Below are 26,695 nucleotides of genomic sequence, written 5' to 3'. Positions count from 1 at the left end.
TCCTTTTGATAGTGTCCATAGTTCTCTTAGGTTCTGTCCACTTTTCTTCAATTTTTCTCTGTTCCTTAGCCTCACTGATGTCCACTGTTCTATCTTCAAGTTCATGGATTCTTTCTTCTGCCTGCTCAAGTTGGCCTTGGAGGCACTCTCGTGAATTCTTCATTGCAGTTGTAGTTTTCAGCTCTGGAACTCTGTTTTTTTTAGGTTTTCTGTTTCTTTATAGTTCCATTTTGCTCATACATTTTTTTTGGCTTTCTTCACATCTTCCTTTAGTTGAGCATCTTGAGAATTGTTTTAAAGACTTTGTTTAGTATATCCGCCATTAAAAGTCTTTCCCAGGGACCAATTCTGTTGTTTTCCTTTGGATGGGACATACTTTCCTATTTATTTGTATGCTTTGTGATTTTTGGTTGAACACTGGACATTTAAATCTAATCATGTGATAAGTGAAAATCAGATATTTCCCTCTTCCCCAAGGTTTGCTGCTTTTTGTCTTCTATTTCTATCACTGTAAGCTCTTTGCCAAGGATCAGACTGAGGTATAAACTTCTACTTTTCTCAGGTCTTTCTGAGCCTTTCCTTGGGCATGCACAGTTTCTAATTTCCCCTGTGTATGCAGTTGTTTCTAAACATCCTATTTTATCGTCTGGCTCCTGAAAGGGGAAACACACACACAAACTGAAGTGGGGGCATGGGCATCAGACCATTAAGTCCTCTGGCAGCCAGAGGGGGAGGGGCTTGCAACAGTGAGGGGAGGTGCAAACAATGGCTGCCAGGCTCTTTGCACCTGTGATCTGAAGCAGCAATGAGTGATCAGAGCACAGATTCTCCAAGGTTGTAGTTTAGGGTCCTTTTTACTCACCATAGCTCCCCTATGGTGTGTGCAGGCTGCTCCAGGAACACCTGCACACCTATGTGGCTAGGGTTGGGGGATGGTAGTGCTTCTGTGCTACGAGCTGAAATTGATCAAAACTGACCACGATGTCCAGTCTTCTAGAATTTGCAAGACTTTAACAGACTCCAGAGTTCCAAAATGGTTCTATCAACACAGGTTTGATTTTAGCCATGATATTTTCTGTGACTGATCCCAAGAAAATTCTAGGTATCAAACCAACAAAACCACGTAGTCGACAGTTTAAAAAAATACATCTTTATTGTGTTTCAATGTTCTTGCACGATAGATACCTAGTCATATGAACTTAGTCTCCATGTTAAATATAAATTAGGCAAAGAACTATAAACAAATCAGCAAAACTGCTGGAAAATCCCTCCAAGCCACGAATCCTTATTAAAGGTGCACACTGGCATGAGAAAATGTTCTTAAATCACCATATTCTGAAAATTGTTACCTGCTGCCAAATGTAAATGTTTAAAGAAGCAATCAATAAAGGGCAAAGTGATACGGGAGAGAGCTGTGGTGGGTTCCTCAGCTCCACATCCAGTGAGTCACGCAAGACAGATGGCTCTATCCGACATTTCAGCAAAGTATCCTCTTTGTGTAAAAAAAAAGATCAGGGCCTGTCCTCAAGCTATAGGGAAATGCCAAAGCAACCACCCAAGAGCATGGCCAGAAGCCTTGGAAGTTACACGATTCCAGAACATGAACCCCAGAGGGCCCAAAGATGAGGAAAACATCCATTCCACCCCAAAAGCCACTCCTAGAGCTCAAAACCAGATCACTAACAATGACTGAGGATCAGCACAGACCCTGAAAAGTCACAACTGGAGCAAAACATACACGAAGACATATAAAACCTGGAAAAGTCTTGGGTTTCAGAACAGAAAGGTTCAAACATTAACCTTAAGAGAGGTTTTTTACTGTGGCCAAAATACCCAAGTTGGGACTGGCCTCACGTGTTTTCCCTATAAATTCTGAGATCGAAATCCTTGAGAGACAGGAGATGCACATTGTCTTTGGTCATCTCTCACAGAGGTGCACACACACAGGGGACCTAGTGTCCCAAGTGTCTCTGTGCCCCCTTCAGAGCTGGAGCAATCCAACGGGCTTGTGGCATGGTACTGAAAACTACACCAGGCCCAAATCCCACAGAGAGGGCAAAGTTCAGCCCCAACAGTTTCCACTCCTTACCAGGAAACAGGAGTGGTCTGTGACTGCCCTCGGAGACCCGTCTCTGAGCTCAGCGGCGAAGATGGCAATCGCCGCTTTTCAGGTGAACGTGGGCTCAGATTCCCACGGCGGGGTCAATTACGAGGCTCTGAGGCCGTGGGGCTGCGGACGGTGGACATGAGGTGCGATTTGTAGGTTTTGCTCAGACCCGTCATCCAGAACTTGAGCAGCTTGACATTGTCCTCCTCGGATGCTCCAAGGATACTGAGGAGCTTCTGCGTGTCCTCTTTGGGCCGACTGTCCACCTTGGTGAATTTAAAGAGGACCTTCACTTTGCTGAAGAAAATCAAACACAGAGCACTCAGACACCACAGCATAATCGCACCAGGGCTCTGGGCTGAGGCCGGACGGCTTCAGGACCAGCCAGAGCCCTGCAGACGCCTGCACACCCCAGGACCTCTTGCCTGCCCCGCACTTCCGCCCTGGGTCACATGGCTGGGGCCTCAGGATGGGGGACAACGCACATTTTCTTTAAATTCATTAAAGGAGTTCAGTGCTCCCAAGCTTCATTATATTATTAAATCAGGACAAGGTCTAACTGAATTTGACAGAAAATTACTAAGGAAAAATTACTAACGGAATAACTAGTTAGCTTCAACGGAAAGGGAACATCTGTTATCTGGCTTTCAGATTTTTAAAGTTAATTAAGCAGCAAAAATAACTGCTTCTCTTGGAGGCACGTGTCACTCCCATGTCACAGAGGACCCGCGTGGGGATGAGGAGCGCTGACCCTGCTCGAGGCCACCCAGCTAACAGACTAAATGGCGAAGATGCTATCTGAACCCACGCTGTGAACTCCTATTCTAGCCCATTTCTCACGGAGGCCACGGCTTCTTCTTCTTCTGGAAACAGCTTCTGGCTCTCGCCAGCAGAATATAACTGCCGCTGGCTGCCAGCCCGCCCCCGGGGAAAGCCAACTCTGGGGGCCGACAGGGCGTGTGCTCACTTCATCCACTCCTCCTTGAGGCAGACGAGGCACTGGTCCACCACACCCACAGACAGATTCTGGTTGCTCAAAGCAGCTTCCATCTTGTTCAGGATGGTGGGGCCAACTGGGAACAAGGGCGGGGCCGTCAGCATGATGGGGAGCGAGAGGCAGCCTCACCCTCCTTCCCGCTCCCCCTGCGAAAGGAAGCCCTGCTCAGCAGCGCCCACCTCGGTCCGCGGCCACGGGACTTCCACTGGTCACCACGAACTCATACTTGCTGAGGGACTGGTCATCCTCGCACCCGACCGGGTGGAGGCTGGAGCGAGGGGCTGTGTGGGCCTCCACGACCACAGCAAATTCTGCAGCGACACAAAACGCACCGCTCGGGGAGCCTGCCTCCCGCCGCCACTCCGAGTCATCTCGGATCACAGAGCGGAAACACCTCCCCAGACTAACGCTTGGGCATCTAAAGCCTTTTCTGGTGTACTTGTGAATACAGGTTAAGGATTAACTCTTGCCTCAGCGAACGCATTATGTTACAGTCACTCCTGATTACATACCTCAGTTCAGCTAACGCTAAACAGCCTTGTGGCAGGGTCCCGCTGTTAGCCCCATTTTATGACAGGGGAACAAAGCGGTTTGGCTCAAGGTCACACAGTTAGTAGTGGTGAAGAAATTCAAGCCCATCTCTGACACCAGGAACCCGTGTTCCAAAAACAGGTGCCGTCCGAGGGACTCAGGACCCAGCCCGGGTGCTGACCGCAGCGGCAGCTCAGGACTGCTGGGCGCCAGAAGCTCCACCCGTCAACCTCCTGGCCACCTTGCATCGGTGTGCTCGGGTGCTCAGAGAAGCCCCTGGCTTGCCTGGGGAGGCTGGGATTTACACCCACGCCGACTGCTAAAGTGCCCAAACCAAAAGACGAGGACGCTGACTAGATTCTTGGCTCTGCCCGGAGGAGGCAGAGGGAACCTGCCAGCACTGAGGGAGGAGCCGGGCTGAGCAAGCCCCACTGTACTCGAGAACGTCAAGGATGGATTTAAGGCACGTAAAAGAGTCGTCGTCTCCGGAATCCTGTTGGCATCACCAACTCAGCACAATGGCATGACGAGAGCCTGGCAGCCATCTGTGCCGTGCCCACCCCCAGGACTGTATCCTGCCCTCCACCGAGAACACATCCAGACAAGCCACCCTCACTCTGAGGCCGCCTTGTCCAACCCTCACCCGCTTCACGGACAGAAAATCGACGCCCAGAGCCGCCGGGAAAGCTGCTCCTCCTGCTTCGAGCCAGCAGCATCCTCACGTCCACGGCGGAGACCCACTTCTGCTCGTGTGCCCTAAGGCGCAGGGACTCGGGTCAGACGGGAAAGGTACGCACCTGAGGACAGCACGTGGGAGGGGATCTGCACGTGGGGGCTGAGCCCCAGGAAGTTGCACCGGTAGGCCTCCTCATACTGGTCGCTGTAAGGGATGATGCGGACGCAGCCCACCGGCAGCATAGTCTAGAGAGGACCCAGTGACTCAGGCTGACACCAGCTGGAATGTCCCCCGCCACTGCCTGTCTCCATCACCCACGCCCCAAGCGCCCTCTGCAGCTCAGTGCAAAGCCTCTCTCCTCCCAGAAGGCACTCCTGGTCACACAGCCCCACTGGGGTGTCTCCCACACGGCCCCGACTCCTATTCCGGCAATCAGTCATACAGGACTGATGCTACCTCTTGCTTTGCGGTATTAATCTATCGATCTTCGGTTTCTGTCTCTTCCCTCGTCCCACAAAAAGATTTTAAGCTTTCTGACAGATTGTGTCACATTCATCTTGTGCCCTCAAAGGCCTAGCAAGACGTGAGGCATGCACCAGGTTTCTGATGACTTGAATATCATCAGAGTCAGACCTACGCCTTGGCGCCCTCTGCGCCTCTGGGGCGCAGACAGCACGGTAGACCCGCATCCCATCTGACTCACTGGGAATGTCCTGTGCCCAGGAACGTGTGGTGACCCGGACCTGCCTCTCTGGCAGCTGAGAACCATGCCCGTGACTTCTTGGAGGGATTTGGGGATGGGGTGTAAGGTAGTCAGTTATCAATCTATCAGACTCCTAGCACAGACTCCTTCCACTGGAAAGAACGACCATTGATGGCTGCCATTTTTTTACACAGTGGAGAAAACAACACATATCTTAGATTCAGGCACAAACCTTTACACTGAGCCATTAATGCCTCTTAACATTCACACCCGAAGTCAGGATTTAAAAAAAAAACCCACTAGACAAATCCGGTCCTGCTACAAAATACTTAAGAGAAAAAATCCTCTTACCCGAAGAACTTCAAAAGCTGACTGGACAAGGTCTGCGTCTCTGCTTTTCCAGATCACTTGATTCCCCATGAGAACATGCCAGGCCAACATGCGAAAAGACGGGGCACCCAGGACCTGAAAGATATAGTTCAGGGTTTTCTCTGTGAATTTTCTCCCATGCACCTCAAGTTATTTGTGTGCTCTCTGTACAGGGAAGGGAGATGGGCCAAGAGAGAAAAGCTGGTAACTAGCCTGCAGCCGGGAAGATGCAGCAGGAAGTCTCTGGATTTGCACCTGAAAGCCTAACCGCAAAGCCCTTGCACACTTTGAGATCTTTTCTCCAATTTTATTTTTAAACACTTGAGGCAGAGAATTGCAACATTCACTTTCTCTCTATATATACGCTATTTTGCTGAACCATTTGAAAGTAAGGGACAGGCAGCATGACACTTGAGCACCCAGAAAGGACAGGGCTCTCCGACACAACCACACCCAGAAGCCCCATATGCATGTGCCACCAACCCAGTATCTGGATCCCCAAACCTCTAACAATATCCTCTATAGCTGCTATTGTTTCAATCCAGGATTCACTTAAGGATCACGACTGTTTTACTTATTCTGCTATCTTTATCCTACTTTAGCCAGAACAGTCTCTCTCTCCACCCGACTTTTTATAACTTCCCTGATACTGGCATTTTAGGAGAATTCAGTCAGTTATCCTATGGCTTATGAGCATGGCTTTAAAAAATAAAAAGGGAGGCTAGAAATACTAGAGATTTTAGAAGACTCTTATAGCTTCAAAAAACACTCCCACTTCCCATGGAATTTAAGATTCGTTCCAACGTTAAACTACATGAGCAATCGACAAGGATGATTTTAGCCAAATACATGGTTTTGATGGGTGACTGTTCCTCATCCAGCCCCACAGAGCATCTGCCATTAAATCAGTCCTTACTCCATTTTCCAAAACAGAAATGTCTTTTGATAAAACTCACGCTCACTGTAAAAATAGCCACAGAAAAGTATAAAAAGGGACTGTCCTTACAATCTTGTGACCTCTTCCTCCTGTATGACCCAATATAACCATGGTCAATAGTGCTGCGTGAGACTCCGTCTCTGCTATCGCATATAAACACACCTACCACCCTGCACAATACACCGCTTGCTCTCTTCTTTGTGTTTAATGACATCCCATCATTTGGATGCAATTCCTTTGGTTGGACATCTGGGTTCTTTCCAATTTCTTGTAAGAAGGGCCATCATTTCTACTTTACAAAGTGTCTAGGCTGCAGGCAAATCAATAGTGATGTTCACTTCCTTTAAAAGGTTCCAGAATGACAAGATGAGAGAACCGTGAGAAGCCAACCATGCAGGTATCTCTTTAAAACAGACACGCACATCATCACTAAAAGGGGAGCACACATCCCGTGGCTAAGAAACCCCAGACGGCCGCTGCCGTCTTCAGCCAGCCATCAAGGATTTTTTTGGTTACTCCTAACCGACACTCCTGCCAGGTCTCGAACACGACGGGCCTGAAGGACAAAGCGTGCTGGATGAGGGGGCTGGGCTCTTCTCTAGAGCTTCTGAGCGGGGGTGTGCTCCTCTGTCGCCTACCTGCCTCATGTGCCGAAGGGACTTAAAGACAGACAGCTTTCGGGGCTGCCAGTTTCCACAGTCTGAGAGCAAGGAAGACTCTGCTGGGCATTTGGTCAGCTCCCGCCCTTCTGCACCGTCTGGCACGACAGGGGCTTTCTCCTCCTCTTCAGCCTCAGAGTTGTCCCAGCTTTCTGATTCCTCTTCTAAGTCTGCAAGGCGGACAACACAGACAGTTATGAACATGCTGCCCCTGGATCCCTTCATTCCCTGGATGCAAAAGGGTCGTGTCCACTTTAGCACAAGGCATCTCCTGATTTCTGGTTTGGGCCAGCTTTCATACGTCTTGTTCTCGGAGCCCCGGGGTGAGCAGGGAGGGTTGGTCTGCTTGCTTATTTAGTTAGCTCAAAGCCTCACGTTGCATTAGGAAGCAGGCACCTGCAAGACTAGGAGCTGCTCACGGTCACGGAAAAATGCAACGCTGAGCAAGCTGACAGCTCATTCACTGAACACTTCCCCAGGCAGGTGTTATGCTGGGGGTGGCCACACGCTATTCCTCTTCATCCTCCCAAGTGTCCCGAGGTCAGTGCTATTCTCATCTTACAGATAAAGAAATACTTGTTATTTCCATTAATCTGTGTGACAACTGTCACAAATGAGGACATCTTCATTCCGTGTTCCGAGTGAGACCTGCAGGGAAGAGGCCTGATCTGTGCACACAGAACACGACAGGAGCAGAGCCAGGATCTGGCCCCAGTTCTGTCCAAATCCAAGTGCGTGCTCGGAGCTGAACTGCAGTCCAAGACATGACAGAGAGCCCTGCGTGCCCGCATGTCTAGCCTTCCTACGAGCTCGGATGGACTTGCTCGGCTCTCTGTGTAAATACTCTCACCAACAGACTACCCTTGCCATCTTCACCAGCCTCGAAATTTCTAATTTCTAATCAGAGTAGCAAATGGTCCCGGGCCCGACTTGATCCACGAGGACACGAAGGCGGACGGCAACGGCTTTGTTTTTCAGAGCTTGCCCTGCTCCCGCTGATACTCTACCCTCTTCTCCCACTCAGGAAAGAAGCATGTCAGAATCGAAGTGCGTGCGAAGTCACCTGACTAGGAAGAACCGGCTCCGATTCATTAAGGTCCATCACACGCAACCTGAAGCACGTCAAGTGTTACTGGTAACACATCACACACGACATACATCACAAGTCTGGTTTACCCAACCCCGAAGCTGAGGCCGTGGACCTAGATCACCAAGAATCAAATCACCTCCGAGGGAAAAGCACGGCCGGGATTGAGACCAGAGGTTCCTGTGCTGGTGCACAGCACACCAGAATCACCTGGGGAGTTACTTAAAACCCCCAGGACCCTGAGCCCCAGATCTGGTCACGAACTTGGGGAGGACTGCCCAGACATTGGAAAGGCTTGGGACCCGAACCATCCTTGACAGAAACCTTGGGTCCAGCTGACGCGTAACATTTTATCATTAAAGAACAAAGAATGAGAGACTGTCTAGAGAGACCAAGCGCCTGGATATTGTAAAACAGGGACAAGAAAACCTTTAATCGACCCGTCCTCTCCACCCTCCAACAACCCCAACTAGCAGATTTTCCCAACCTGCCCAGAGCAGTAGATTCTTTCACAGGACTGTCAAAAAGGAGACAGGAAATCACGATAAAAACACCCAAGAACAAAGGGCAAGCCCTTGCAGACGCTCCCCCCGGTTTCCCATCCTTGGGTCCCCTTCGTGAGGACGGAGGAGGGCCTGGAGGCTGTGACGCGGCCCCCGCCAGCCACCACGGCTGTGACGCGGCCCCCGCCAGCCACCACAGGCAAGGCCTCCAGCACGGGCTCTCCCGGCTCACCCGCAAGCTTCTCCATCTGGACCAAGGTGTCCTCCGTGGGGGCGCCCTCCAGGAGCTTCTCAGTCAGCCGGCTGCCGCACGCTTTCAGGAGCCTGGAGAACAAAGCACCATCTGTGAAGGGTTCTTGCCAGAAGAAAAACGGAACCTGAAGCCAGACAAGCCTTTTGATCTGGCTACTAGTTTATAGAAGATCACATTGCAGTTACATTGAGCCAAATCCAAAACAAGAATTCTGCAGGACAAGTGACCCAGGTCCTCCAACAAAAGGCACAGAGAACAATGTGCAAGTGGAGGGGTGACCCGACCCCACTTCAACGGTCAGTTCTGAGGCAAAACAGGAAAACTGAACATGGATTGGGCTGGATGATACGAAGGAATTTGTCAGTTTTGTTCGATAATGGCTCTATGTTTGAAATGATACAACTAAAACGTGCTTTAAGAAAAAACTCCGGGGGCGCCTGGGTGGTTCAGTCAGTTAAGCATCCGACTTCGGCTCAGGTCACGATCTCGCGGTCCGTGAGTTCGAGCCCCGCGTCAGGCCCTGTGCTGACAGCTCGGAGCCTGGAGCCTGTTTCAGATTCTGTGTCTCCCTCTCTCTGACCCTCCCCCATTCATGCTCTGTCTCTCCCTGTCTCAAAAACAAATAAACGTTAAAAGAAAAACAATTAAAAAAAAAAAAAAAAAGAAAATACTCCGGAAAAAAGTGAGGAGACAGAAAAAGCAGTAAAATGTTGTAACTACTACAGCTGGATGATGAGGGTGTGCAGTTCATTAGACTATTTATTCTATTTTGGGTCTGTCTGAAAACCTCCCTAAATGACTGTACATTGGGTGGGGGAGACAGATACTTTCTCTTGACGTCACAGGTCCTCAGAGGCCACCCTCAAAGATCTTCGTTCTAGGTGCCTCATCTGTACCTGGGCCTGATTTCGACGACGAGCCCCCACACCTGGGGCCACTGCTGCACAAGAACAAGAGTTTGGGAGTTTTCGCGAGAACATCTTGCAATGGAAGGAACAGAAGCGATCTGAGGCCAGAGGCCAGACTATGGTGGTTTTCAAAGGCAATCCTTTCCTCCTGACTTGGCAGGTGTCAGCGAATGGCACACTCCTCACAAACAACAGGTGCTTGACGTGACCATGCCCACAGCACCACCAGCTTGCCAGATGACTGCAGACCCAACCGATAAACTCCTGAGAACCTGAGCCAGAACCACTCAGCTAAGCCACTCCCGAATTCCTGACCCACAGAGCTGTGTGAGAGAAACGTTTATTGTTGTAGACAAAAAAGGGAGGTGATCACTGCTCTTGGTATGGGAGCATCATTTTAAACATATCAGGGGGAGGGGCGTCTGGGTGGTTCAGCCAGTTAAGCATCCAACTCTTGGTTTTGGCTCAGGTCATGATCTCGAGGTTCATGAGTTTGAGCCCCGAGCAGGGCTCTGCACTGATAGTGTGGAGTCTGCTTGACATTCTGTCTCTGCCCCTCCCCTGCTCATGCTCTCTCTCTCTCTCTCTTAAACATTAATTAAAAAACTAAATAAATAGGAGCGCCTGGGCTCAGTCGATTAAGCATCCGACTTCAGCTCAGGTCATGATCCCACGGTTCGTGGGTTTGAGTCCCATGTTGGGCTCTGTGCTGACAGCTTGGAGCCTGGAGCCTGCATCAGATTCTGTGTCTCCCTCTCTGCCCCTCCCCCGCTCACTCTTTGTCTCTCAAAAATAAACACTGAAAAAAAAATTTTTTTTTAAATAATAAACCAACAGACCACAGGGAAGTGAGTGCCACCTAAGTAAATCTTCCACACGCTCAGGGGAAGATGCCTGGAGGGAAAGGAGGACTGTAGCCCAGGTCGGTGCCTGCCAACAAGTACACAGCAGAGAGGCACTGAGGGGAACTCATCCAACAACCTTTCTCCCCAGATTCATGCATAACCCAACCACTATATGGGTTATGTGACTGTACCCATGACTGTACCCGTGACTGTACCCATTCTAACTGGTGCTAAAAGACCTGAAAATCTCCTTACCAAGCAAAGGAGGTGTGCAGGCACGCCCACAAGTTGTCATCGCTTGTCAAGGAGGTCAGCGAACGAGCGGCATTACCATTCCTTTGGTGCAGGAATGGCGTAAAGGCCGTGTTCATCCTCTGGGCACGCTGTGGGCATCCGAACTGCTCTGCTTCAAATACCTGAAATGCAAAGGGAAGAGTTAGTCTTTTTTTTTTTTTTTTTTTTTAATTTTTTTTTTTTTAACGTTTATTTATTTTTGAGACAGAGAGAGACAGAGCATGAACGGGGGTGGGTCAGAGAGAGGGAGACACAGAATCTGAAACAGGCTCCAGGCTCTGAGCCGTCAGCACAGAGCCCGACGCGGGGCTCGAACCCACGGACAGTGAGATCGTGACCTGAGCCGAAGTAGGACGCTTAGCCGACTGAGCCACCCAGGCGCCCCTTTAATGTTTACTTTTGAGAGAGAGATAGAATGTGAGTGGGGGAGAGGCAAAGACAGAGGGAGACACGAAATCTGAAGCAGGCTCCAGGCCCCGAGCTGTCAGCACAGAGCCCGACACAGGGCTCGAACTCACAGTCTGTGAGATCATGACCTGAGCCAAAGTCGGACGCTGATCCGAATGAGCCACCCACACGCCCTGGGAAGAGGTAGCCTGTTAACCAAACCAAACCAGCCAAGAAACCCAGAGCCAGCTCATTCACAGCCAACATCCTGGATCCTGCTCCTGAAAACTCAGTCCCCCTCTGAAGGGCACAGAAAGTGCCGCCAGCCTAACAATTCCAAACGGGATGGTTTTGCTTTGCATCTTGATTAGAAGCCACCCGAGGAAGAGGAATGGGGTAAGTGACCTCCTGTCCCTCTCCCACAACCTGCTCATTAGGCACTTGACAGTACTCGGGTGGCACGTGTGGGGGTGGTCATCAGTGTTGCTCTGCAAGTATTTCCAGTCCCAGGCCCACGGAGGCTTCCACGGAGGGACCCGGTATGGGGGGGGGGGGGGGGGGGGGGGACTCATGCCCAGTTCTGGCAATGACGGAGAGAGACAAGGCCCTCCAGCACCATCTACCCCTCCAGCAGAGAAACGAGCAACATTCCCCTTTGGCTGCGGTCCGCCTGCTGGGCTGACTGCAGTAAGCAGATCCCACTTCCCTGCCATGGACACAGAACATGAACAAAAACCAAACTGTGGCTTTGAGCCACCGAGGTCCGGGGGCTGTCTGTTACCACAGCATGACCCAGCCTATCCTGAGAGACGTGATGCCACAGCTAGAGGCCTACGCTGGTGGTGGGTCTACAACACGATTAATGGACAGGCTTCGGAAATGAAGGTCAGAGGAAGCACAGGCACCAGGGAGACACCAGGGCATTCGACCGCAGTAAAGAAGCCAGAGCTGGAGGAGAACTGGGACAACAGCGGACTCCCGAGAGCCCAGTAAAGCAAGCAGGACTGACGGTGAGGCTCATCACCAGCCCTGAGTCTGAAGGCAGAAGATTCAGACAGAGCAACAGCCACCAAGACCTAGAGGTCATAAATCCACCCGTGCTCTGACCACCCCCCGTCGGCGTGAAGTTCCTCCCCCACTGCCACCCACTCTTTCTGTGGGGTCACCTTGAGTGCTTTGCCCTGAAGTTCGTCAATGATCCCTCGGATCTTTCCAAGCAGGAAGGGCCAGGAGTTGATAAGGTAAATCCGGTCCATCATGATGGCGATGATGCTGTACCAGCGCTGGAAGCCCCGGGCCAGGCTGTCTTTGATGAAGAAAGTGTGGCTGAACACGAAACCATGCTGCTCATCTCCAAAGAAGATGGGGCCTTCACGGCCAGGGCAGACCTGTGAAAATCAGCAGTCCTTCCAGGACACAGTCCTGTGCTGGCTTTAGTGACACAAAGTCAAATCCTCCTCCTCAGACTTATCTCTCTGGCCTAATAAACTAGCATCTGTCGTAGGAAGAGTGGGAAAGGTGGGGGCCAAGACAGGAAAACTGCTTTCATCTGCTCCTGGGATCAAACTGTCTAAAGATCACGTTCGTTATCATGGATTGCAAGGGCAAGTAGGTTCAGGACTTTTTTCTACCTTGAGCCATAAATAACTCCTATTCAAATACTGTAAATACTCCAGACTCAAATTTCCAACTGTCACTCATCTGGAATATACTGGGGAAGGTCAAAATAGTCATCGTAGGGTCCATTCAATGAAACCTGCATACTTCATTTATAGGAGAAAAGTTAGGTCTCCCTCATGACATACTCACTCTTACTTTATACACAATTCTATCTGGCACAACCATCTGCTTCTAGCAGATTAGCCAACAGGAAATCAAAAAGAGGGAACGAGCTGAAGGTAGGCACACAGCAACCGTCAAGTGAAAACAGAGAGAGACGCTCAGTGTGTCTGCTCAAGTCAGTATGGAAAAGGGAAATTTTACAACTGGGATTATGAATCCGTGACAGATACAAACATAGACTAAGAACTTGAAATCAAAAGACGTGAACTAAGACTTGAAATCAAAACAGCAGCGGGGTATAGTTAAGGAACAAACTGATTTACCCTTCAGCAGGTTCTAAGAGCACACGGTGACCACTAAGGCTTGTAATGATGACAGAGACAATAAAAAAGTGATACCTGATATGGTAAATGAAATATCCTAGAAATACTTAATATCTTAGAAATATATTCACCAAGAGTGAACAGATAACAGAAGTCTGGTGCTTGAAATTATAAGCTAGCAACCATTTAGAAAACTGGGGTCCAACCCAACCTATTCTGGCGTCCTAGAGACCTGGGGCTGCTCCGTGCTCCTACTCACTGATCCACGTCCTCTTCAGGGCAGGACTCTGTCTTCCTCACTGTAACCAGTACTGAACTTGTTCGGGGCACCTTAGATGTGTGTGATATCCCCAGAGTGCCCCCTGAGTCATGGTGCTCACCTCACAGCTCAAGCTCCGCACACAGGCCTGGCGAACAATGCTGAAGAGCTGGGGGTGGTTGGGGTGCTGGTGACTGACATATTTAATCGAGGTCTCTTTATCATGGCTGATATACCCAGGATGGCCTGCAGCAAGTGACCGGCAGCCCTGCCCCCCCGAAGGAAAAGAGAACCAATTAGGAAGCAGGTAACAAACTTTCTTGTGCACATGGGAACAAAAGACTCCAACTATTTTCATATAAAAATAGCTGGCTTCTAGAGTACTTATCTGAAGATCTCAAATGTTTCCTGAACAGGAAAACCAGGACAGAGAGATCACAAAGATCATCAAGAGTGTGAATAAGAGGTCTAATCTGAGCACTTACATAGCAGGTATTATGAACAGCTCTGCATACATTATCTCATATAACCCAAAGCGCAGCCCTATGGGATAATTACGGTGAGAATCCCCATTTTACTGAAGGCAAAGCTGAGGCTCGGGGCTGCAAAGTGGCTCACATACTATGTGCCAGCCTGTCCTTGGTCCTGACATAGCCACTTAGTGAGGGCCTCAGGAGGTTGCCAGACTTCCAAGCTACTGCAGCAGCCTGAGAACACAAGCTCAGATCGTGTGCTGTGGAGCAGATCGACTGGTGGCCCCAGCTGCTGCCCCTCCGGAGCCACCACCACCTTGGTGCCGAGATCACGCATCCCGGAGGCTCTCCCCACCCTGAGTCTGCACAAGAGGGTATGGAGGCAAGCCCCTCCCGTGAGATGCAGGACATGGCAATTCCAGCTCAAGGACTCTGTCTGCCCAGCACTCCTCTTTCCTTCCTTCTCCTTCACAGCTGTCAGACTTGTTCACAGCAGCGAGGCTCTCCCCACCTTCTGCTTCCTCACGGGTGTTTCCAGCAATAAACACAGCAATCCTGGGCATGCTACCTGCTTCGCAGTGGAACCAAGCTCATGCAGTTGGATTCCTGTTCACACTGCAGTGACAGGTCTAACACTGCCTCTGGTTTCAGGTCCCGACCTAGAGCTGTCACTCAAAGCAGCAGCCTGTTGAGGGAACTTAAACCTCATTCCCCAGAGCTCACAAAATGACACCAGAAGTAACAGCCAGGACCCCACGAGAAAACTTCCCGAGAGCACTGGACTGAAGGAAGCGGAGCCTACGATGGGCTGGCACGCAGACATGAGCAGCAGAGGGGAGGGCTGAAAAAGCGAACGCTGGGGTGAAGGGAAAGAACTAAAAGGACATGAGAAGAAGCAAGCATATTCCACAGGGCCCACAAAGAACGGTCCGTGCTCACACCTTCCCGTGAGGTCACGTCCACTGCTCTTAGTCCCCCAGGGTGTCCTGCCCACTCTCCAGGAGGTCAAATACACAGCATGAGTCCCTGTTGAGAAAGAAACGTCTCCAACACCCTGAGAGACACTTGCCTCGCACATGTCTGACTTTTTGGGCCCCGGGCTGCTGGACTCCGCGCTGGCCCCTTCCGCCGGGCTGTGAGCGCGGATCCGACTACTCATCTGAATGCCACCTTCCTCCTCCTCGGCCTGTTCGCCCTGCCCAGGGCTGTCCCCATTCCCAGCCCCCTGAGGAAGTGGGGCGTGCAGAACTTCGGTGCAAAAGAGAGTGCGGGGGCCGTGGAGCTCACAGAAGTGACAGAGAGCGACGATGGCGTTCATGGTGTCCTGGAGACAGAAGGGGGCCTGTGTGTATGGGGGGTGGGGAAGAGAGGAAACAACATCAGCGCCCAGCCTGTGTTCATGCTACAGAACCTGCCAACTCCTCTGGAGCACAGGCACTGGGGAGACACCACCGACAGGCTTCCTGGCCAGCAGAGGCGGGTCACCCACCCAGCACTGTGTCAGGTGTACGGGAAAAACCACGTCCTCGGTCCGTGCTGACCAGGAGTCACAACAGAGGAAGGAGGATGTAATTCAAGGATCACACAGAAAAGCCTTCAGTTACAGCTGTGACAGGGCTACAGGGTAGACAGCACGCAAGAGGACACATGTGCGAGTGACGATGGGGCAAACGTGACACAAATAAGTAACAGTGGGGTTTGGAGTAGACACTTTTTCAATGTATTCAATCAACAGCAGTTGTGCTGGGTGACAGGCCACCGCCCTCACGGAGCTTACCCCTAGGAGGGAAGGGACACATGACAGACTGCTTGCTCTCCTACGGTGCCAGCCTTGGGAAGGAAAGTACGGCAAGGCCAGGGCAGAGAAGTGCTGGAGAGGTGGGATGCGGTTTTGGACACAAGGGCTCGCTGAGTGAGAGCTGAAGGGAGCCGTGGAGGCGGAGGGGGCAGGACTAGGGGTCTGTCTACAGAGATGGGTGATGAAGGCAGAAGATGAGGAGGAGGTGGATTTTAGGAAGCCTTCTAGGCCTTAGTAAAGACCGGAATTATCTACAGATTGGAGAGCCTTTGATAGGTTCTGATGAAAAATACAGTAAAGGAGCATAGTGGCCAGTGGCCAGGATCTAAACCCTCTTCTCTTTGGGGACCCCCTCCCCCATTACGGAGCCGAAGAAGGCGAGACATCCTCTGTCCTCATCCCCCCGCATGGGCATGACCAAGGCTTGGCCAGTCAGAGGCACCTGCCCAGGAAGCTGAACCCAGGGAGACAAAGTGGCAGTTCCAGTGCGAACATGCATGGGGGGCGGTGAGCAAGTCCTGGGTGACAGGGTCCTCAAAACCCCACGTGGTGTGTCCGTCACTGCATCCTCCCAGCAGCCTCCCTTCTCCAGCCAGCTCGCTTACTCTGCCACCCAGCTGGCATCTCGCAGACAATCTCTCAGCTGCCACGACAACTACTGCCCCTGCCCTGCCCCTGTCCCTGAGGGAGGGGCCGGAGCTCGAATGTTACAGTGGGAAACTGGAGAGAAGATCAGCTGGGCTGATGTGAGTCAGCCATGGGGATCAGACGGGGATTACGTGCCTGGCACGTAGGGAGAGCTGGGGCACCTCCCGGAGGGAGGTGGGCAGTGGGAGAGGAGACAGGGTTAGAGAGACAGCAGGACATGTAGCTGGAAAACCCTGAGAGCTGCGTGGAGATTCCAGACCGCGCTGTCTGGGAGCCCCGAGCCACTCCACAGACCTCTACCCGACTCCCCATCCTCACCATTTCGTTCTGCCCGGCACATCCCTGCTGAGAGGCCTCCCGAACCAGCACCCCAGAACACTCGCTCACTCCCACTGCCTCCCTCTCCCCTCCTCTGCACTGCGCTTCCCCTGTACAAACGTTCCCTAAGTGGCGACAGGAGTCAGCCTGAGGTTGTATCTACAACAGTTCCTGACACGCACAGTAGGCACCACATTAAAATACTGGACAGGGGATTTGGGAGCTACCCGTAACAAGGGGGCAGTTGCTGCCACAGGAAGTGGAGAACTCATTGAGGATCTCTATGGGCAGGAGAGGTTCAAGAGCACAACCATGGGAACAGCAGTCTGAGAGCCTAGTGGCACGAGACCCAAGTAAGCCAAATTTAAACAGGGGTTCCACCAGGCTCATTCTGGTGAGATTAAGGAAAATGATGGTTTAAGAATCCATTGTGAAAGGGGTGGTGAGGTGACCACTGACAAAGTAAGAACCTCAGAAAATTAGTATTAAGACCCAAAGGCAGAGGCATTAACCCCAGAAAAAGAGGCCACATCTTCCTTGAGGGACATAAAAGGGAAGAGAAATAAGGTTCCTTCCAGCAAAACATTCGCATGAAAGCAGCACTTGGCTAAGCTTCACCCGACGTGTAGAGCATCCACACGAACCTTTATACTCAGCAAAGTCACACGTCCACAGTCCCGCCTACACAACAGCGTGCAAGGCCATTTCCAGATGAGTCAGGCAGGGCGGCCATACTTCAGCTCTAAGACCTGACGTTTTCTAGTGAAGAAAAAAAAAAAAAAAAAACTAGAGTGAATTCTAAGAGCAACTGACTTAGTGATACACAAAAAGCAAGCAGTTACCGCCGACTTAAAATCAGAACATCACAGAAGAAGACGTGGGGCTGCCCAGGGCGCTGAATGGCTTCGCAGGCCTCTTGCCTTTTGAGCAGCAGCGGACAGCAAGCTGGCTTTGCAGCCAAAATGTGAGCTGAACTTTTACACCTCTACAGGAATATTTCGTAAAGGATTTCTTTAGATAGAAATATGTCTTTTTAAAAATACAAAATATTTAAAAATATAAGGTCCTCATCCTTCCTACCCTTGGTTACAAGGGGACTGCCTTGGCAGCACTCACACCATGCCAGTTCAACCCTTCAGACCTTAGACCTACAAGTTTCTCTCTTCCTCGAATGGAAAGGAAAGATCAGAGATGATGTTGCTAAGCTACTTCCCAGCACCCATGGTCAGCCTGGGTTACTGTCACTAATAGTTTTTTGGTTTTTATTTTGTTTTTATTTTTTCATGTTTATTTATTTTTAAGAAAGAGATAGAGTCAAGCGGGGGTGGGGGGGCAGAGAGAGAGGGAGACACAGAAACTGAAACAGACTCCAGGCTCTGAGCGGTCAGCACAGAGCCCGACGCGGGGCTCGAACTCACGAATCGTGAGATCAAGACCTGAGCTGAAGTCAGGCGCTTAACGGACAGAGCCACCCAGGCACCCCCTTGTTTTGTTTTTTTAAAGAAAAGCAGTCCTGGGGGCGCCTGGGTGGCTCGGTTGGTCGGGTGTCCGACTTCGGCTCAGGTCATGATCTCACTGCCCGTGGGTTCGAGCCCCGCGTCGGGCTCTGTGCTGACCGCTCAGAGCCTGGAGCCTGTTTCAGATTCTGTGTCTCCCTCTCTCTCTGCCCCTCCCCTGTTCATGCTCTGTCTCTGTCTCAAAAATAAATAAATGTTGAAAAAAAAATTATTTTTAAATAAAAAAAAAAAAAAAAAAGAAAGAAAAGCAGTCCTGTCGGACAAGAGGACAAGACTTCTGACTCTTCCGATCAGGAGTACCATGGTGCCAGGCAGCCAGTGGAAGACAGGGAGGTACCACTTGGCTCTGAAGTCACACAGAAAAAGCCTGTCTCCAGCTCTTACCTGCCAGGTGATGTCCAATATCTTATTTATCCTCATCTGGCACCACCCTAAAGCTGAGAAACAGAGGAACCCCCACCTCTCAGGTTAACCGCTGCACGCGGCATCAGAACTCTGAGTAGCAGGAGGTCAGTTCTCTATTCATTCTCCAATTCCAATCTCCATCAGATGTTTACTGAAGAAAACAACCTGGCTTGAGTATGCCTAACAGTTCTTCGCTTCCAGCCAGCCTTCCGGAATCCAAGGAGGCAGAAATCTGCACACGCGCTCACACCCCACCCTGGCCAAATCTCTTCGACTTTATATTCCAAGAAAGAACCCAAACAACTGGAGGAGGCAGGGCCCCTCCCACGGCCCCCCTCCCCCAGTGGCTGAGGCTGGCCCTGGGCCTATTTCCTCCCCACTTTCTGTGTCTTCTCATAGGACCGCAGAGGATCACAGAGGGCTTTGCAAAGAAATCCAGTATCACAGTAGCTCTTGGCCAGTAATGACCATCAGAATCCCCTGCGGCTTCTCCACCTAGTCTCCCACAGGGGAGTCTCACTGGGTCAGCAGCTGGATCTCGGCAGGCGCAACGTGAAAAGTCCCACAGGGCATTACTTCCAGCTCAAGCGCAGTCACACCATGGTGGCTTTCCTATTCCCACTGCCTTCACCTCGTTTTTGGTTTACAAAGTGTCCTGATGTGTGACACCAGTAGGGCACACACAGTCACCTGCCGCTATTTCCCAATCTCTTCATAACAACGTTGGTAACCCAATGCCTCCAGCACTTTCTCTGCTGTGACACGGAGCCCCTAGGGCCACTCTGGCGGGACACCACCGGCTGGAGAACCAGTACCTCCTTTCAGCAAACCCTTGCCCTCTGCCTCCAATTGCAGGGACCTCAACCCACAATGAGCCAATTCTTGGGGAAACATTTTTCCCAGGTGACCAGGACGCACCTAACAATACCCACCAAACTGGAGGGAAATGTGCTCTTCTACCATCCTTCTAGGCCTATCGGCTCATCAGAGTGCCCGCCTCAGAACGCCAGCCTGAGGAAAAAAGAATTTTGACACACACCCTCTTCCCTAAACCAGAAGGAAGGCAAAACCTGGGTGGGAGGGATGCCAAGAGTGCAGTCTCCCGGCAGCATCTCTAACGTTGGGGAATAAACCGACGACGCTGATGGGGTCTGCACCCAGGTCACGTTCCCCATCCCTTTACGGTTCGTGGATTTGCCCCCCACCCCGCCCCGCCCCGCCTCCATCCACACCTCAGGTTCTCTGCAACCCCTTCCACTCTGGCCCCCGGCCACGCCGATCACTAACACCGCACAGCAACTCAGAGCCCGGCTGGGTCCCCGCAGCTAACCCCAAGGCGGCCAGGCTTCTCCAAGGCCCACAGGCGCGGACCCATTCCCCTTCCCCGCCCCCAGGGACTCCCTCCCGCCGCCACCACCCTCCTCCCGGAAGCCAGGCTCCCTTCAAGTTCCACGAAGCAGCCCCGACAGCCCCTCTTCGAACTGCCTGGACAAGCCAGGGGACCGCTCCGGGGCTCGCTCCCGCAAGGGCGGTCGGGGCCCGGGTCGCCCCGGGGGCCGCGGCGGGGCTGAATTCCAGGGGGCGGAGAGAGCTCCGAGCCCAGCTCCGAGCCCAGCTCCGGCGCCCGGGCCGCGGCGCACCTGACGGCGTCTTCCTCACAGGACCCACCCTGCGCCCCTGCTCGAGCTCGTCGGCCCGCGGGGACACCCGCCCGTCCCCGCGCCTCCCGGCCGGCAGGGGAAGCCTCGGTTCGGACCCCGGCCGCCTCACTCACCAGCAGCCGCTGCAGCCGCGGCGCCCAGCCCGAGGCGCGTGACTCGGCCGGGCCGGACCATCCGCCCACCCCCGCAGGGGGGGGGGGGCGTGCGGGCCTGCCGAGGGCACCTCTGCACCGCGACGCGAGCGGGGCCTTACCCAGCCCGCACCCTCGGGAAGACCGCGCGAGCCCGGCCACGCGAGCTCTGAGCTGAACCCGAAGCGGCTGCCCGACACCCCCTCTTTCGCCGCCAGGCTTCCGCGCCTCCCCCCACCGAGAAGTACGGAATGGTTTCAGCCGCGCCGGCCCGGCGAAGGGAGGAAACTACGGGGGGAGGGAGGGGAGGATGCTTAAAATTAAAAAACATTTTCAAAAGAGATTTGAGGAAAAATATAGCCAGCTGAGTATAGTACTCCCGGTCCACACCGAAGAGAAAATGAAAGAGAATGTCTGACGTTAGAGCGGGGTGATGTCTCATAGTGTCACCTGCGGCTTTTATCAAATTGCCTACGGACCCCGTCTTCGGTGGGACGTGCGGGCAGGTGGCCGGGAGGTGGCCGTCACATGACCGTGGGCAAGCGCGCGACGCTGTGCTGTGGCCGGTTCGGTAACTGGAGGTGGGGTGCGGCTCGAGTGCGCATGTGCGTGACCCACTCACCTACCCGAACTATAATTCATCCAGGCTTTTTAAAAATATGAGTCAATTATTAAGCAATCTTTAAGGGTTAGGGTTAGCAATCTTTAAGACCCGGGTGCCTGTTATTGAGTCTGTCTACTCAAAGATTAATTTTAAGGCCATCAGTGCAAGGTGTCCCGTCGGTCCTTAAAGTGAACAGCTAGAGGGATGTGAATCACACCCTGAACCGCAGGAAATTCGGTTTGACCTCCGAGAGAGATGGTGCTGCCACCTTGTGTCCGGGCCGGTCCAAAAACCGCCGACCTCTCTGGGCGCCTTATGGCGGAATCCTGGTCCCTGTGACTGCCGCCGGGGGTGTCCAGAGGGCGGTTGTCTCAAGTGTTGGGGAAAAAGCCTGAACCATTTTGAAGTAGAAGTAGGTGGTTGTGTTATTTCAAATAACCGGGTCATTTCTTTCTCTCTTTGAATTTCCATGTTAGAAGACAGAGACAAAATTACAATTTGTTTTCTGTCTTCTTTTAGTGGTGTGATAAAAGATGAAGGACTATGGGAGTTAGGAGGTTAGGCATTGCCTTTATATGTTTACTTGTCCTACCGCTCCAGTTCCTCTTGATACTGAACAGCACAAACTGAATATATTGGCTAGTAAGTCACAAGATAATTTTTGAGGGAAATAACAGAAAACCCACAAGGATATACTGATTTGGAATTCTGTTTTTAATTTTTGCCATCAACAATTCAGATACTTGAGGAGTACCTGGGTGGCTCAGTTGGTTAAGCTTGGAGCCTGCTTTGATTTCTGTCCCCCTTTCTCTGTTCCTCCCCCATTCACCCTCTCTCTCAAAAATAATAAACATAATTTTTTTTTTTTTTTAAATTCAGGGGTGCCTGGGTGGCTCAGTTGGTTGAGCGGCCGACTTTGGCACAGGTCATGATCTCACAGTTTGTGAGTTCGAGCCCAGCATCAGGCTCTGTGCTGACAGCTCGGAGCCTGGAGCCTGCTTGGGATTCTGTGTCTCCTTCTCTCTCTGCCCATCCCCCACTTGTGCTGTCTCTGTCTCTCAACAATAAATAAATAAATGTAAAAAAAAATTTTTTTAATTTCAGATACTTGAATTTTATTGAGTTTGCAGAATTCTTTGAAAGCCTTAGTGGAAAGATGCAAGAAATGTTTGCAGCCACCTCATGTGACTGTGCCTTTCCAATTTCTAAAAGAAAAACATCGTTGCCAACATTTGTCAAAGTGAACAGGATTTACCCTGAAAAATTACCATAGCAGCAATGCTAAATACAAATCTGATTAACTGACTTCCACACTATAAGGAAGTAATTTACAATCCTTTCCAAAAAATTTCAGTCACCGTGACTATTTTTATTTTACAAGATTAATATATATATTACATATTATATATATTTATGTACATCATATATATAAGCTGCTTGCATATTCTATTGTTTCAAGAAAGCCAGGAAGATGCTTCTTTTTTTTTCCTTTTTTTGGTAATCTTTGGGTTTTTTTCCCATTTTTTCTCTTAGCGGTAGCTATTCTTGAAACTGACATTGGTTAGATAGGTTTTAAGCCAAGAAACAACAAATATCTGTTCCTGTATTGTAATTGATTTGAAGAATTAACTTCCTCGATTTGTTAGTGGAGGACACCACCTAGCTCAGATTATCCTTATTTTCATAATGATAGGCTAATGACTGTGCCAAGTGGAGGACAGTTTATTCAACCGCTGCCATTTTCAATGCAATTCAGTGTGCATTCGACTACAGCTGGATGCCATTTGTGTCATTAAGTATCCTTTCCGGAACCACCGCCTACATCTTCTGGAGGTGCTTTCTCAAACCTATAAATCTGTTTAAAAGTAAGAACTACATGCCAATTCCTTGCCTCGATGAATTGTACCAAAGATTAATTAAACTATGCTGCCGCACCGTATAAACTTTCAAGGACATTCAGTTGAAAGAGACATCTTGGAAGCCAGAAAATGTAGTCCACGTTATCAGTGAGAAAGCAAAGCAGGCAATAATGCCCCACAATGTTCAACGAAATGAAATACCATGCTAAACTCAAAGCTTCTATCCCATAATAAGAATTTTATGGGGGTGCCTGAGTGGTTCAGTCAGTTAAGGGTCCAACTTTCGATTTTGGCTCAGGTCATGATTCTGGGGTCATGGGACTGGGCGCCACGTCAGGCTCCGCGCTCAGCGTGGAGCTTAAGATTCTCTCTCTCCCTCTGCCCCTCTTCCTGGGTCCTGGCATTTACGGTCCAGAACGTGTTTTCCCACCAGTGAAATGGGCTCAATCAGAACTGAAGATTTCTTGATGCTTTTCTGCCTTCCTACTACTAATCAAAAGGCTTGACTGACTAGGTATTGACCAGCTCATCATCCAGACTGATGGAGTGCTTTAGGGACACAAGTTGCCAAGACCACTGAACAAATTCTCACTGTGAAATTCCTCATAGAGGTTTTTAGGTATGCCCTTACCAACATACGGTCTTATATGGCTATACAATACAGTTGGGCTTTATGAGTCAAACCACCATGTCCCTGAATCAGTTTTCAGTTTCAGGAAGAAGTGTGTTTCATTTGTAAGCAATTATATCTAATATTTTTAACCACATCCCATTATTTTAAGGGTATTACAATAGATTCTCTGTTATAAAAATAATCTAAGCTTTCCTTTCGTCCAACATCTAAAGTAACTTTCTGTGTTCTCAGAGGTGTTTAAGTTTGGGGGGCTGTCGAGAGGCTGCGAACAGTGAGTTCTGAAGGTGGAACTCATGCAAAGCCTCTAAGTCAGTTTGAAGTTTTAGGTCATTAGACAATTAACTCTGCATATAAGGTGTCCAGCTAGTTGCAAGAACTATTAATAGTATAATATTTTCTCTTAAAAAAAAAAAACGCTGCTAATGTTAATTTAGCATTTTTCAAAAAAAAATTTTTTTTTTTTTAATTTTTTTTTTCAACGTTTTTTATTTATTTTTGGGACACAGAGAGACAGAGCATGAACGGGGGAGGGGCAGAGAGAGAGGGAGACACAGAATCGGAAACAGGCTCCAGGCTCCGAGCCATCAGCCCAGAGCCTGACGCGGGGCTCGAACTCACGGACCGCGAGATCGTGACCTGGCTGAAGTCGGACGCTTAACCGACTGCGCCACCCAGGCGCCCCCAAAATTTTTTTTTTTAACATTTATTTATTTTTGAGACAGAGAGAGACAGAGCATGAACGGGGGAGGGTCAGAGAGAGAGGGAGACACAGAATCTGAAACAGGCTCCAGGCTCTGAGCAGTCAGCACAGAGCCGGACGCGGGGCTCGAACTCACATACCGCGAGATGGTGACCTGAGCCAAAGTCGGACGCTTAACCGACTGAGCCACCCAGGCGCCCCAATTTAGCATTTTTTTTTAACCATAGCACTTTCAGAAACCTTTTAAGAAACCCTTCCCCTCAGAATTCAACTGATTAGCTTCTTGTGTTTTAACCTAATACTAGCTGCTGGTTAAATATTAAATGCCAAGTGGCTTCTTTATGTCTGATAAACTTTACCAGGTCATTATGGATCCAGGCTTGTGAAATGCCTTTTACAATTAACAGAAATTCTCTTGTCTCAACTTCTGATTTTAGGAAAGGATGCAGATAGGAGTTTGTCTCTGTTTACCGTCGTTGGTTCAACGGCCTTAAAAGGATACCCTTGATTTTTCTTATTCATAAATACCTGATTTGCCGTCATTTATTTTCTCTGGGCCTTTTGCCACTTCTCAGACTTGCGTGCAAATAATGTTTTCTTCTGCAAATTGGTTACCATTTCAAGTCGCAAACCCAGAAACTCAGAACTTACAAACCCAAAACTCTGTCTCTGTAAAGCAAGCAGTGGGAGAGAATCAGAATACCATTCTGACCATTGGCATAAACAGAGGAGGGAACTTGAACAAGGTCCACCAATGCACACCAAGGATTCAGCACACCTCAAAACCCAAGACTTAACTTTCCCCTCTGCCAAACTGTTAGAAAAGTGCAAGTATTTGTCCCTGATTAGACCGCAAGGCATTACTGTTACTAAGGCATCGGTTACAGTACTATCACCTAGCTTTGTTTCGAGTTTCAATTTGCTAAACAAAGGAGGTGCCATCCATCCAAGGCAGAACGCCCTCCTCCCCCACTTTATTGCTCATCGCTACCATTATTGGGCTCAGAAAACTTCTACCGTACAAAAACATGCAACCAGAGGTTTCTTTGAATAATACCTTCTATACAAGCTCCCAAATCTGAGGTCACTCAGATCAAGCACACACATTTAAGAAAGCCTGTATGAAAAGCTAAATGTTGTCCCTTTGGGTGGTTTACTTGGCACCTATTGGAGAAAGGGGGAAAATGTCTCACCAAGGTAGTAACTGCAGGAAATAGAAACACAGAAACAAATACATGAAGCAGGTACTGAAATCTGAGGGCAATCGTTCTCATTAATCCAGAGTATTTATTAACATCTGATATCACCATGAAAAGACGAAACTTGAAAATTCCTCAAAAAACTGGTAGGTCCATCAATGAACACCAGCCCAAGGCTATATATCCCTGGTCCTCAGAACTGCCTTAATTCCCTAGGTACAAACTCACCATCTTCTGGCACCATCAAAAGGCAACAGGTATCCATAAGTAAACGTGTTCAGAAAGTAATTTGCTGCTGAGAAGAACTCAGCTTAACCATTCATGCAAACAGATTCTGATACCTGTTCAACCAAGACACTGGGCATAACCAGGCTCCAGATTTTTCAGAGGCAGCATGTGTGAAATCTTACATTCTCTTAGTAACAAATGAGGCCACTCGTCTCCTTGACCCAAGATTTTCAAAGGTAACTCCTGTCAAGAGAGAGAAACCACTCACCCGTTTCTTTAACAGAAATAATTTAATCGATGCATTAACTAGGTATTGGAGAAAGGGGGAAAATGTCTCACCAAGGTAGTAACTGCAGGAAAGATCCCACCCTCAGGGCTGGGGGAACAAAGGGAAGATATTAGCAGTAACAGAATTTAGAAGGTGGGAGGTGCCCAGTGGAACTAACTGGGCTATGGGTGGGGGAGGCCCGCCTTCCGATTCTGGAATCTCTCCAGGGTTGTGATGAGCTTAATTCTAGGAGCATGGGAATCACAGCCTGGTCCTCGCTGTTGCGCTGAACCATCCTTGCGAGGGCGAAGAGCTGTTGCTGGGGTTTTACTATTCAACAGGAAGCAGACAGTAGGAAGCCTGTCCTTTTTTCCTCTCTAGCCTTCCAGTCTGCCTCTAGCTGGCAAAAAAAGAAATGCGGTATGCAGAGTTCTAGCCCTAGAATCAGAAAGAGTAAGGCGGGCGTTAAGTGGAGACAACACTGACAGAGGAGGGGCCAGGATGTGGTTTGCATATAGTAGGACCAGGCCCTAAATACCATAGTTTCGGTCCCAAAATAATGTGGTGTTTTAATGAATTCGTTTTGAAGCCCACGAGAGAATTATTCTTTAAACAGTCATGACTCACAGCTA

General features: G+C 50.0%; 1 protein-coding gene across 5 annotated transcripts; it reads right to left on the bottom strand.

Annotated features, from left to right (window-relative positions):
- Nucleotides 1-1,130: 1,130 nt before the first annotated feature.
- FLCN (folliculin) lies at nucleotides 1,131-20,654 on the bottom strand. Of its 5 annotated transcripts, XM_060647076.3 has the most exons (14): nucleotides 20,420-20,547; nucleotides 19,712-19,790; nucleotides 17,502-17,616; nucleotides 15,163-15,435; nucleotides 13,742-13,888; nucleotides 12,423-12,644; nucleotides 10,831-10,991; nucleotides 8,802-8,893; nucleotides 6,959-7,149; nucleotides 5,366-5,479; nucleotides 4,433-4,556; nucleotides 3,284-3,415; nucleotides 3,075-3,180; nucleotides 1,131-2,404 (listed from the first exon to the last, which is right to left on the bottom strand). In XM_060647076.3, exons 4-14 carry the CDS (start codon nucleotides 15,409-15,411, stop codon nucleotides 2,203-2,205), a joined length of 1,740 nt encoding a protein of 579 aa, XP_060503059.1. In that variant the 5' UTR covers nucleotides 15,412-15,435; nucleotides 17,502-17,616; nucleotides 19,712-19,790; nucleotides 20,420-20,547; the 3' UTR covers nucleotides 1,131-2,202. The 5 variants fall into 5 exon arrangements, with proteins under 5 accessions (XP_060503059.1, XP_060503060.1, XP_060503061.1 ...); XM_060647077.3 differs by lacking the exons at nucleotides 19,712-19,790; nucleotides 20,420-20,547 and adding an exon at nucleotides 20,554-20,654; XM_060647078.3 differs by lacking the exon at nucleotides 19,712-19,790.
- Nucleotides 20,655-26,695: the final 6,041 nt, after the last annotated feature.

The sequence above is a fragment of the Panthera onca genome, chromosome E1 (assembly GCF_046562875.1).
Source record: "Panthera onca isolate mPanOnc1 chromosome E1, mPanOnc1 haplotype 2, whole genome shotgun sequence".
Classification (NCBI taxonomy): domain Eukaryota; kingdom Metazoa; phylum Chordata; class Mammalia; order Carnivora; family Felidae; genus Panthera; species Panthera onca.
The sequence above is the reverse complement of the archived record's forward strand: the minus strand, read 5'-3'. Positions and strand labels throughout refer to the sequence as shown.